Genomic DNA, 12,984 nt, shown 5'->3' with positions numbered 1-12,984 from the left:
AAAATGTTTGGCCAACATTTTGACCAAAAAGCGACAGACTAAGAGACATTGTCCGTCGCTTTCTTAAAATATTTGACCAAGAAGCGACGGACATAAAGATGTTGTCCGTCGCTAATTTAAAAAATAATTAAACAATTAAAATTAATAAAAAGCGACGGACGGCGTGACTTTTTTTAAAATAATAGATAATTATTTTTAATAAAAACCGACGGACTCCGTCACTATCTATATAAAATAATTAATTAGCAAAAATACCCGAAAAAAAGCGACGGACTAAGCGATGAGGTCCGTCGCTTTTAACAAAAATTTTTAAAAAAAATTAATTAAAAAGCGACGGACTAAGAGACGCTGTCCGTCGCTTTTTAAAAATGTTTGACTAGATATTTTGACCAAAAAGCGACGGACTAAGAGATGCCGTCCGTCGCTTTTTTAAAAAATTAATTAATAAAATAAAATAAATTTAAACGACGGACAACGTGGTTATTGTTTAATTTGTAAATAATTATTTTTAATAAAAAGCGACGGACTAAGAGATGCAGTCCATCGCTTTTTGTAAAATAATTTTAAAAATTATTATTTTAATTAAAAAGCGACGGACGACATCTCTTAGTCCGTCGCTTTTTTGGAGCGACGCTGTCCGTCGCTTTTTCTTCCGTCGTTTTTTAGCAGTTTTTTAGTAGTGGGATTAGCTCGATCCAAATACTTGTGAATGACTTCTACTCGGACTTCAAAGTCAAACTTCTCATCTCTTTTTGCATCAAATTGTTGCCTATCTATCAAATCATATTTCACACACACAAAGCATACACATGAAGTGTGCATCAAATTGTTGCCTATCCATCAAATCCTATTCCACACACACAAAATATATATATTAAGTGTAATGTGATCGAAATGAACTTATAACACAAGGAAAAAAAAACTAAATATAAGGTGAAATGTATTTAAAAATATGTATTTCTAAATGATGATCATGTGCCAACTAGAAAAAGCGCCTTTTAATTGTCTAAAAAATGTAGGTTACATGTACATATAATATGTTATATGACTAAACACTTTCTTTCTAAATGTCATATTCACTTATAGGAATCAAATAACTAAAGTTTTTCCTTTCTTAGTCCTTCACAACTCTTTATTAGATTCTCTTTTCTTTCAATGGCTACAATGAAGATACATATGAATTAGTAGATGTGTTTTATGGATTTTGTACCAAAGCATTCTACTTTACTTGTGAATCTTAGCTCATCCCACTAAGTAATAGGGAAACATATCCCTTTTATTATAATAAAATATATCAATATTTTATCTCTATGTCCCAAATATTCTTGCAACCATATTCTATACCAGATTATGGCATCACAACTAACAAATAGGACAGCAAAACATATGATCGAATTAGATGCTTAGAGGGACTTGTCTATAGAGATCCCTTATCATATTTACTTTATTATCATGGCTTGTCCAATTGGTCAAATATGCCAAGACTAAAATAAATTTATCAGTCAAACAAATTAAAAAAGACTTCTAAATCTTGTGATCTTAAACTAAAGATATGTATTAAACACCTCATGTGGAAAGTTGACATTAAAAAGTTCCCAAAAAAAGGAAAGAGACATTATTTTTTGCAACGTACCAAAAAGGAAAGTAAAACAAACAAATTATACGGGGGGGCTAGCTATTAAAGGGCATTATTTTCAAAAAAAAAAAAATTCCAACAGAAAAAGGGTTTCCTGCTGCTAAGACCAGAGAATATGAATCTCCACCTAAATTTGATCATTATTGCTCAAATTAATTCAGATACTACCAGGAATTATAGTTACTAACATATGAGGAGATTATAGCAGTGTGATGGTTTGCTCTCTCAAAGCTCCAACTGTCTATGCTATACATTTTATCTACAACAAATTAGGAAAAATGTTAACAAAGGCAAGTTTCATCTGTCGTTTCGCAATTCATTCTATCCCTTCTACACATACTATACATGACAGCATAACATAATTGCCAAGGAACTCTCAGTCCTTCAGACAAGAAAGGACCTATGGTTGAATTATTTTGGGAATCAAAATGTGTAAACGTCCACCTAGTTGGAGGGGTAACAATATAAGAAAACGTGGTGTAGTCGATGAACAAAATAATTACAGCCAAGATGGGAAGTCTGAACCCTTTCTGGAATGAAGCTGATCATGTACCTCTAGAAATGGCCGAGTCCCATTCTCTGCAGCACACTTGGTTAAAAAAAGGTTTGCATGTTTCATCTCTTTCCTTTTCTCTGGCTGATAAATTGGATTTTGGTGAAGCAGCCGAGGATATTCTGATTTCCTCATCTAGCTTTCCTTGATTGGACATTGCAATCCAATGCCGTAAGGAAATAAGTTTCCATTCATCCCTTGGCACGATACCTCAATCAGCTTTGCCCAATTTAATATCGGTCCTTTGTTTCCTAATATATATGGTGATAAGTGTTGGAATCAAAAGCTTCTGGTCTCGTTCACTGGGTCATAATCGTAAGCATCACCAGCCTTGACAAAACGTCCCTTCACACGCCTTCTAACATCAGCTCTTGCCTTGCGAGAAGCGTATCTCACATGCTTATCAAATCTACACATGAGATCGGACAATTAGAAGATGTGAACAAAGAGAATAAGCCAAAAGTTAGAGGAAACTAGAGATTGCACAACCCAGACACTCCTATTTAGAACAGCACTATTTCTTCTGCATGGAATTAAGGATACTACTCACGGGTGAAGTTCCACTGGTTATTACAAGAGAACTTACTTGCGGGTCTTCTTCTTTTCCTTGTAGCGCAATACAGCATCGCTTCTGCTACTTGATGCCAATGAACTTTCAGGACATGGATGGCACCAAGGTGGTTCTCCCATAAGTAGCATTGTCGAGGCTCCACATTCTTGGTAATCCCCGGCATTGCTCTCTCCCCCAAGGTTAGAAAATGAGAGGATGGATGCTTGCCTCGCAAAGTAAACAGTAGGTTCTGTTTTGCAGCTCATCAGGGATTCCGCAGACTCTGCGTTACTACATGCTGGAAGCATCGTCATTACCCTTCGAATTGATGACCCCTGGTACATTTTTCATTGATTCAAGTGAACATGTTTAGGTATGATTAAAGAGACTTTCATCATATCAAAAGTAATCAGACGAAAAGATGAACACTGAATCAGAACACTTGAATGGAATGTACGAACATCAATCACTCACAGATCATTCAAAGGAAAATAAGAGGCAAGACTTTCCGCAAAACAGGAAGAGATGAATGTTTTAATGTTTTTGTGTAGTAGAAGACCCACTATCGGAAAATCTCGTTCAGTGGTCTTAACGAATCCTATAACGATCAGTTTAGGTTCCTGATGTGTCATCCAATACAAACACAGATGCTGGGAAGTGGGATCTATTTCATATCCATGCAGTAAAATCAAAACATGGGCAGAACTAAATCAATCTTGCCTCGACCCAAAGTTTTCATCAGTATCAGCTCCTGATACTTGGGAACATAGAAAAGAAGAAGAATTTCGTGGAAATATCTTAACAAATCAGTTTCATCCCCGGAAAAAAAAAAAGGATTTGCATGTGCAGAATAATACAATCTTTACCAGATCCGATCATGGATTTAGAATGTCTATAATCACTTGCCAGCAGACAACTTCTAAACAATGGATATCATGTTATTGATTCAACTGCTATCAATAAATACAGTTCCCACATCTATGCATTATCAATACCTTATAAAAAACACTGCCTCCGTCTCAATTTATGTGAAGGTGTTTGACTGGGCATGGAGTTTAAGAGTGAAAGAAACACTTTTTGAAACTTATGGTCTAAAATAAGTCATGGAAGTTGTGGCTGTAAATCATCTCAATAAGGTTAAAATGAGAAGTTTATAGTTAAATTGTTACGAACGCATAAACTGGGATGGATCAGAGGGAGTGAGCAAAAAGATCTATGCATTATGGATACTTGAATGAATATTTAGGAAGTAATGTATCTGCTGCTTCTTGACTAGTTTGCTACCAAGCCCTATCCCTATCCTTTAATAAGAGAAAAAAGGACCTTCATATACAAACAAGAATACAAAAGAAAAGGAAGCTAAGAGATAATGTATCCAGTTAACATTATGGAGAGGCATTTTCACTAGAAGTTGTTTAACACTCTTAAATCAACTATACAAATGAATATTCTATCAACTCTTGTCCACAATAATTTTTTACTAGAAAAGGGGAACCAGAGGTCTACCTGCTTTAACAGTTAAACACATATATTTCCTTTGCTCATAGCGAAAACATAAACCTACCACACATTATAAATTCATAAAATGCATCCAAATACACAATATTTGGCACCACACATTATAAATTCATAAAATGCATCCAAATACACAATATTTGGCATTTTGGTCAAAGTTCTAGCAACAAAAACAGAGACATAAACCAAAAACTAAAAGAAGAAACAGCACAAGAATAAGAAATTTCCAAGTATGAGAATCAAAAGGTTTGAGAAATTAGTTCTTTGTGAATCCTGCCCATAATATAACACAAAATGCCTGATATAATCAACTGGAACCTCAATGTCACAAAGTGATTTAGGAGGGAAACATCCTTCATGATGCAAAATAATCTAGTTTCTAGAATCTTAAAGTAGATGTATGTGATAATATTGGGTCAGTCACATGCCACATATTTTTAGATGACAGTGGAAAACTTTCCTGATGGTAAGAATTATGCTCTCTTAGCAGTGTTGAAGTTCTCGAGAACAACTACTACGTCTCAGTGGCCATGTTTCTCCATTTAAATTCATCTCACGCTAACATTATACAAAATTATAGTAAAGATAAAAAGTACTAAAAGTACTCTATATTCTCCTTGCATAAAAATCGCCCATAGGCCTAAAAGACTCCTATATAGGGCCAAAAGTAAATGTAATAATATGACTACCTGATATAGCCTCAGAAAATCTAAGTTTGCATGGATTTCAACAGATGCAGAACTAATAATGTTAATACTTAATAGTAAGAATGACCTCGACAGCGATGGCATCCTGGCAGCTGGAATCAGAAACTGACATATCTTTCGTCCCAAATAATCCATCAATGTCATCATTCTCGAATAGCTGATTTGGATTATCAAGAGAACCACTAAATAGCTCTTCATAATTTTCAAAACTCAAGTCCACTTCATCCATATTGAAATCTTGAGAGAATGGATCATCCTCATATATAGTTGAGCCTTTTACTCCAGAATAACAGCCCTATGCAAGAATAATAACAACATAAGCAACTTCCAAGAAATCTTGTGTCAAATGATTTAACAGCAATAAGGTAACACACATTGTGGATAACCATTCTCAAGCATAACATAATAAAATGAGGCAGCGCAATCAAATGCTTGAAAACGAATATGGAATTCTCCCATAAGGCAGAAGAAAGAATCATAAATCACAGTTCATCTTCCTCAACATTTTTAGACCTGTTACTACTTCACTAATCTCAGGTAGCAATTAGCATTAAAAAAGGAGCTGGGCACTGGAAAATCAAAGCTGAAGTTTGTTGAAAGATTCCAGAGGAACAACAAGGTGCAAGACAACCTCAGCTTCATGAGCCCACTAGTGGTTGACTAACTTATTGATCGTCATTGCTATCAAATCGAAGTCCAGGAAAACAGAACTATCAGATCCGCGACATATCAGCAAGAATTATTAGCTTCTCATTATAATATATCTTTTAAAACCTAGATTACCTTTGATGAAGAGAAATTCACAGATCCAACAATTTGCTCCGCCTTGTTTAGTTTGTTGCCAAGAGTAAGCATGGAGGATCCCACCAATACACTTGATTTGTTTGGGGTATGCATTTCACTCACTTCAACTGTAGCAGATGCATCTTGAGAGCTGAACGTTCCTTGAGGAGCTTGGCTATCCGTAGGTCGGTTGTCAGTGATGCTCATTGAACCCATTCCCTTCTCACAAGTTGAATCACCACCTAAAGGGTTATCTAGGAGAAATGACCAGATAGTAGAGAGTTCTGCAGCGGAAGGGCATCCAGTATAAGAACTAAGTGCTTGTCTATTATGCATGGAACCTGTACTAGAACCAGCATGACCAATCGAATCACAGTTCTTGCAAAGAGAAACCTTCTCCTCAACACGTCTAACAATAGCTGGTTGTGAATTACATCTTTCGCATAAAAGTGTCCTGGAATGGCGCTGTGAAAGGGCATTGGCAGAATGCACATTGCGATCACACGACAAACATAAGCAAGCTGCATCAGACCGGCAATATACAATTGACCGCTGCTCCCCACAGAATTCACATATATGCCCCATCACTTCTCCTCACTAATCTAAGATTTTAAAAAAAAAGACTGTCTGTAAATCTTCTTCAGCAGAAAAGCTTAGAATTTAAGCAATAGAAGTTGCTTCCTAGTTGAGCACGTACATACAGATTGCTCAAACAATTTGTGCTTATGATGTACCAGGGAACAGAATCTGCATTAATTAAAATCCAAATGAAAAGCAAGAAGTTTTAAGAAAGAATACAACTACATCTTTCACATTCTGTGATGTTTGCTTATCCAAAATGAAAATTCACCTTCTCACGAAAATTGAAGAATTCAAACCGAGATAGCAGCAACAACAACATATACAGTTTAATCCCACGAGTGGAGTCTTACCCTACCTTGGGTGATAGAGAGGCAAAACGAAAGAGCACTAAATCAAAATTCCACTTTAAATGGAACACTAACTATTACAGAGAACAGAAAATGTGAATGATAAAGTATGCCACTTCACTCAGAAAAGGGGAAAGCTGCCACAAACAAGTTGCAACAGAGAATCAAACAAAACGTGGAGAACTTTGGCGAGTTATTTCTAAGCATCACTAGCTACAGCAAGAAGCAACATCTTTTTCTGTCAGGCAAGCACAAATCTATCAATCTCTCAATTCCAATTACTCGGGATCTTTTTCCTATTTCTCTATTTAAGTTGAGTATCTAAAAGGATCTTACCGCAACCCTCCTACTATATCCGGACTCAATAATATTATGTGAGCTGGGGAAAAGCTCTATCAACTAAACCAACCACAAATCCATTCAAAACAAAAATTCAGCAGCAAAACATATGGTGGGTGGGTGGGAAATTAAACCAACAAAGAAAAAAAGTCGAATATAGCCCAAGCTGCAGATTTAGAGACTTTCACACAAGAACAAAGAAAACTACTCCAAGAAAATATGAAAAAGCACACATAAACAGCAAAATTCTCAAAATGAGCCATAAAATTATGAGAAAATCCAAAAATTTCAGCAACCCACAAACAGATCAAACAACAGAACACCATATGAAGAACAAGCAACCCCATTTGACTAGAAAAAAAAAAGAATTTTCAATAAAGCAACCATTTTTACCTGATATAAAAACTGTGAAGCTGACCAAACAAAGATTAGCAAGTTCTAGATAAACCCTTTAATTTATTGTTTAGCAAGCAGCTTTTAGACCATACAACAAAACAACCTGAACAAGAAAAGGACCTTTTTCCAGAATCTGTGTCTACTGTCTGTGTGTGTGTGAGGGCAAGGGGATTGGTTTTTTTAGGATTGTATGCTGTTGAATAGTTGAGTTTCTGATAACAATAAAATATCAATAAAAATATAATCTGATAAAAAAGTTAAGGAGAGAGAAAAAAAAAGGGAAATGGACAGGGGAAGAAGGTGTAATATGTGGGACCCATTCTTCTTGTCCCCACTTGAAATGGAAATATACTATAATTTGTTGCTTTTTCTCCTGCTTTTTCTTTTCTTTATAGTAGTGCGTATTTATATTATGACTTATTTCCATTTTAAATGTATAAGAATAGAATTTGTACATTTAAAATATAGTATTTATTTATAAAAATATCATTTATATGTTTTTTAGTTTTTTACACTTTTAGGGGGAATTATATTCTTAATCATGCTTATGCATGTATTAAAAAAATTTGTATTGTGAATATCATAATTTATTATGTATTAGTTTCGAACATGTGTATTGCATGTGTATCCCATGCTAAATAGTATAACTATTTTAAAATTTCAACAATTTGAACTATTATTTTAAGTACAAATAAAAATACATCTTTTTATAGAAAACTTGATTAAAAAGGCCTAATAGAGATAAATACAAAATATTCAAAAATAATAATAATATATAATAATAAAAAAATCAAATCAAAAATCAAGATGAAAGAAGAAGAAATTGAGTACATTAAACCCCTCTATTTGTAGTAAAAAAAGGATAGTATGAACATGTGTTTATTGTCCTTGTTAGAAAACTCTCAACTGTTCAAAAAAGTCATAACCCTTCGAAAAAGCTACAACTCATCAAAAAACTTACAACATTTCGAAAAAGTCACAACTCTTTTATCACGCCCCGAGCCTACACCCTAGACGTGGCCGGCACTCGAGAACCATTCTTCATCCCCAAGTGAACCATCGGCATGCTGACTACTTAGCAGTTAGCAATAATAGGCTTAAAACAGAATTTGATCTCAAAATAAAACTCAACTTGAAAAGTACTCATTTCAATAATCATAATAGTTTGCAAAACATCTTTAAGGAAAGAAAGTACTCAGAGACTCCTCAACTTTATCCATCTATGAAGCCTCTAATGTTTAAAATAGGCATCCACGACGCCTCAAAACAACTAAATTGAGAGTAGATGTGAAGTTTTCTGGAATGCAATGAAGCTCACCGAAACTGTCTGGAGTGTCGAATGATCTCAATGGAGCGCTTGTTAATGATCTTGAACACCTATTTATGCATCATAAAAAGATGCAGTAGGACATCAATACATTTCAATGTACGAGTATGTAATATAGCTGAGGCGAAATAACTTAAAAAAAGGAATGTAATATATAACAATGTACTCAATCTAAATGTAAAGAAATAAAGGAGTTAAATCATTTAAAGCTTTACAAAATACTTTCTCATCTCTGAATTCAAGATAATAAGTGATATATAAAAAAAAATACACTTTAACTCTATTGGGAGATTCTCTAACTGACAACCATCACTATGAGCTACGTGATGATACATCGTCTTGTCCACGCTCCAGAACTGTCTTATATCGTGCCGGAATATAAAACTTCTCAACTAAGTGGATCCACTAAGCAATAAGGATTCATCTAAAAATTATGATCTTGTACCTATGTTGGCAAGACATAGTTTATGAGGGTTGTGAGTTGTCTAAACTCTCCCCCATATCGGTGCTTAATACTACTCCCAATAATATATACTCTTGCTCAAATGTATAAAACATACTCTTTCTCTGGTTTGAGATAATTTCTCAAACTATTCTCTTAAAAGAGGTAACTGCTCTGAAATATCTCTGAAACTCATTACTCATTTAGAAAACAAGATTTCTTTTTGCTCAATGTAAAAATATATTCCGGGTTGAGATAACTACTCAAAATTAAAGAGGCCTCTTTAAGAGGTAATTGCACTGTACTCAATCTTTCTGAAAACTCTTTTAACTTTTTTCAAAATAATATTCTTTTATTCATGTAAAAATGAAATATTTGGAAAATACTTGGTTCCCTTAGGGGTCGTTTGGTTTGAATATGAGTTATGATAGGATAAGTTGTCCTGAGATTATTTCTTATTGAGTGTTTGGTTTGTTGTATTCAAAATAATATATATATTGATAAATTTTAAGAATAAGTTGTTTGTTTACAAAATTACCCTTCACTTTATTTAAACTTTTGAAATTTTTCTTTGCAAGCTTTAGTTATTCATTTTTTAAAAATAAAACTTTTATTTTATTTAACTTAAATATTTTTGTTTATGTATTCCCATGATAAATACCATGTGTATTTAAAAATATAACTTTTTTTCTTATTTAGCTTAAAAATAGAACTTCCCTCTTAAGTTTATTAAAGAGAAGAAAATTTATGAGAAATCAAAATAAAATAAACATAAGAATTAGTCAAATAAATTAATAAATAAAAATTATATTTATATAGTATAATTTTTTAATAGAAAAATATGTATAATTATCATAAAAATAAGGAGTAGTAAATATTATTATACATGGTATTAAAAAAAATGTAAATATACATAAATGTGAAAAAATGATGTATAAAAAGGATTTAAAAGGACATATTTGTCATTTACCTATTTTATCCCGGGATAAGTTATCTTGGGATTACTATACCACCCAATATGAGGGATAACTTATCCAGGCACTAATTCCTTGGGGTAAGTTATCCCAAGCTTTGCAACCAAACAATGAAATAAAGGGTACTTAAAATTTATCCTGGGATTAATTCCCCTTATCCATCACACCAAACGACCCCTTATACTCTTGCTTAAATCTTGGTTAAGCTCTTTCTCAAACTTCTCTTTACTTTCTCAAAACTCAGTTTAAACAATTATGTTGTGTTTAAAAGATTCTCAATAAGAACTCAATGAATATTCAGAAAATAGGATTCATGATGGAAATAGACATGTACAATCAACTCAATAATCTCAATGCAAGATATAGCAACTCAATGATCAGAACATAGAATTCAATAATCAGTAACTCAAGAACTCAAAACTCAATATCAACTCACCTCAAGAATACTTAAATCTAAGGATAAGGATAGAACCCTAGATTACTCGTTTACTAATTTGAAAGTAGATGTAGGGAGTGAGGACAAACTAATCTAACACTATGATAGCCTTACATACCTGGAAGAACAATGTTCTTGACGAAATCGACGAAGCTCGAAGAACGCTTGAAACCCTAGATTTTTTCCTCTTGAAACCTTTCCCTAATGACTTGAAGTGTTAATAGCGTAAAAGAGCTATTAACACTTTCTAAGCCCTTAACTAGGTGAAAACATTGTGGTGTAGGCTTAGTTTAAGTACCAAACGCATAGGGGAAAGACCAAAATGACCCAAGCTTAAAAAACTGACGGAGTACCCTTCAAGGAAGTCTTCAAGGACCGTTTAAGGTTCCACTATCCGTGAAAAACTTCAATGGCCATATAGTCATCCGTGAACCTTCGCCTGTCTGATAGGGCCTTACTAAAACGGGTATAACTTTTTACTCCGAACTCGCATTGAGGCAAACATGGTGGCGTCAGAAGAAGACTCTAAGAGCTTTAATTTGATAGGCTATGGATCACCTAATTCGTTATATTTTATGAAATATGGTCATTTAAAGTTGACCAAAGTAAAATCTCATATTGAAACGCAATTGGTAAGAAAGCTTTCAACTCAACTTTGCGCTAGGGGATTCTAGTGACCTCAATTCATATCCAAAATCACACCCACATTTAAAGAATTGATCTTAACTTAAAAGTTGACGGAGTCACCTATATGGAAGGCTCGACTACCCTCCTTATACGGCCCGTACACTTGTAAACGGACCATTTAGGGTCTCATGAAGGGTCTCTGGCCTGGTTTAGGCTTGTGGACTTGTGTCACGACTCAAAGTATGCCCTAGGTGTAACATAGTGTATAGGATCCCCGAGAGACCCTACACAAGCCACTTAACATACATAAACAAGATAATAGAAAATCAAGAGATTTAAAAGACAATTTACATCAAAGAGTTCAATAAAACGAAGTGAAAGTCTACATAGTCTCAATAGCCATCTACTACATCAAGAGTGACCAGGACGTAACCCTAACATCACATAAGATATCTGAAAGTAAAGATATAATGAAATAAAGGCTTCGTCCTCGAAACATGAGGACTCACCAATCTTCAATATCAACTAAGTAATCTCTAGCCATGGAGATGCGAATCTAGAACGTTGGACCCTACATTTAGAAAGATGTAGGCAAGAGTATGCATTAGTACAAAAATGTACCAAGTATGATAGCAATGCATAGAGATGTAAAATCATGCTAAAAAAGATCTTTCATGCCATGAAAAGACCAAGTTAAAACCATAAGAAAGAGGTTAGAAAACATTATAATAATCATGGTCAAATGCAAGTAAAACTCATATTTTGAACACTTGTAAAAATACTTCTTGAAGTAACCTTAGTTCATCATTATGTTTGTCATGGGAAATTAGCCTTAACCAACATAGAGACCATGTGAGTTATAACATGGAATTCAGTGTTCTCCCTACACCGAAAAGAGGTGATCTCACTTGCCAAGGTAAGAACAATGAACATCTAGCTTATGTGGATCCACTAGCTAATGTCTATCTAGACAACCTATATTAGCACATAGTTTATGGGACACGGGTAATCGCCACTTGTCCACTTGGTACTAAGCTTAATTCCCATGGAATAGTCATTAATCATATTCATCTTATCTTTAAGGTTCATGGGTAATCGCCTCTTGCCCTACACTATGGGGACATAGGTAATCGACTTTTGTCTTTCATTAGAGGACATGGATAATCGCCTCTTGCCTCATCATTAGAATAGATCCTTATCTTTGATTCATTTTAGGTGAGAAGACCTTTCAACCTTAGAATCATTCATATTCATGTATTAAGTAATTATGTGATAAACCCTTTCACAACAATCAACAACAACAACAACACTTTATGCTTTACTCTCAAAGCAACTCATATCACATTTCATAAGAACATCCATATTTCCATAATTCACCCTTCATAGTTGATGAGTTTGAGATTTGGACTCATTTAGGGATTTATTTATAAGATTTAGTGTCCTCAAATGCTTATTTTGTGCCAATAACTAATATAAAACCCTTGATTTCTAGGTATATGGATTGAGGAACAAATCAAGGACACTTATTTGCAAAAAGGAACAAAGCAAGCTGAAAGAATGAAGAAAAGCAAGCCTGGTGATCGTCAAGTCCACTTGGTGAGTCGCCAAATGGCTACTTGACCACCTAAAATTCTAGTGTGCCAAACCCTGAAGGAAAGAAGCAAGTTGGCAAGATAAAGGATCAGTCGGTGGATCGTCGAGTGGTTCCGTGATGCAGTGTTGGATCAACAAAGTTATAGACCTTGAAGATGTTGAATGCCAAGGCAGAAG

The 12,984-nt window shown here is 34.4% G+C and overlaps 1 protein-coding gene across 3 annotated transcripts; it reads right to left on the bottom strand.

Annotated features, from left to right (window-relative positions):
• Positions 1-1,853: 1,853 nt before the first annotated feature.
• LOC125867884 (zinc finger protein CONSTANS-LIKE 10-like) lies at positions 1,854-7,657 on the bottom strand. Of its 3 annotated transcripts, none has more exons than XM_049548477.1 (6): positions 7,406-7,585; positions 6,446-6,491; positions 5,745-6,346; positions 5,029-5,256; positions 2,776-3,074; positions 1,854-2,598 (listed from the first exon to the last, which is right to left on the bottom strand). In XM_049548477.1, the coding sequence occupies exons 3-6, from the start codon at positions 6,327-6,329 to the stop codon at positions 2,469-2,471; spliced, it is 1,242 nt and encodes a 413-aa protein (XP_049404434.1). In that variant the 5' UTR covers positions 6,330-6,346; positions 6,446-6,491; positions 7,406-7,585; the 3' UTR covers positions 1,854-2,468. The 3 variants fall into 3 exon arrangements, with proteins under 3 accessions (XP_049404434.1, XP_049404433.1, XP_049404432.1); XM_049548476.1 differs by having other exon boundaries at positions 6,442-6,491; positions 7,406-7,582; XM_049548475.1 differs by lacking the exon at positions 6,446-6,491 and having other exon boundaries at positions 7,406-7,657.
• Positions 7,658-12,984: the final 5,327 nt, after the last annotated feature.

This window comes from Solanum stenotomum, chromosome 6 (genome assembly GCF_019186545.1).
Source record: "Solanum stenotomum isolate F172 chromosome 6, ASM1918654v1, whole genome shotgun sequence".
Taxonomy (NCBI): Eukaryota; Viridiplantae; Streptophyta; class Magnoliopsida; order Solanales; family Solanaceae; genus Solanum; species Solanum stenotomum.
Note: the sequence above shows the minus strand (reverse complement) of the source record. Positions and strands in the feature narration are given on the sequence as shown.

Bases quoted from the DNA above. Each gene is read 5' to 3' on its own strand.
- LOC125867884 (XM_049548475.1), bottom strand. From the start codon at position 6,329: ATGGGGCATATATGTGAATTCTGTGGGGAGCAGCGGTCAATTGTATAT. The intron at 3,075-5,028 runs GTCATTCTTACT...AAAATGTACCAG, and splicing joins AGGATGCCATCGCTGTCGAG to GGGTCATCAATTCGAAGGGT. The intron at 2,599-2,775 runs GTAAGTTCTCTT...TCTCATGTGTAG, and splicing joins GAAAAGAAGAAGACCCGCAA to ATTTGATAAGCATGTGAGAT.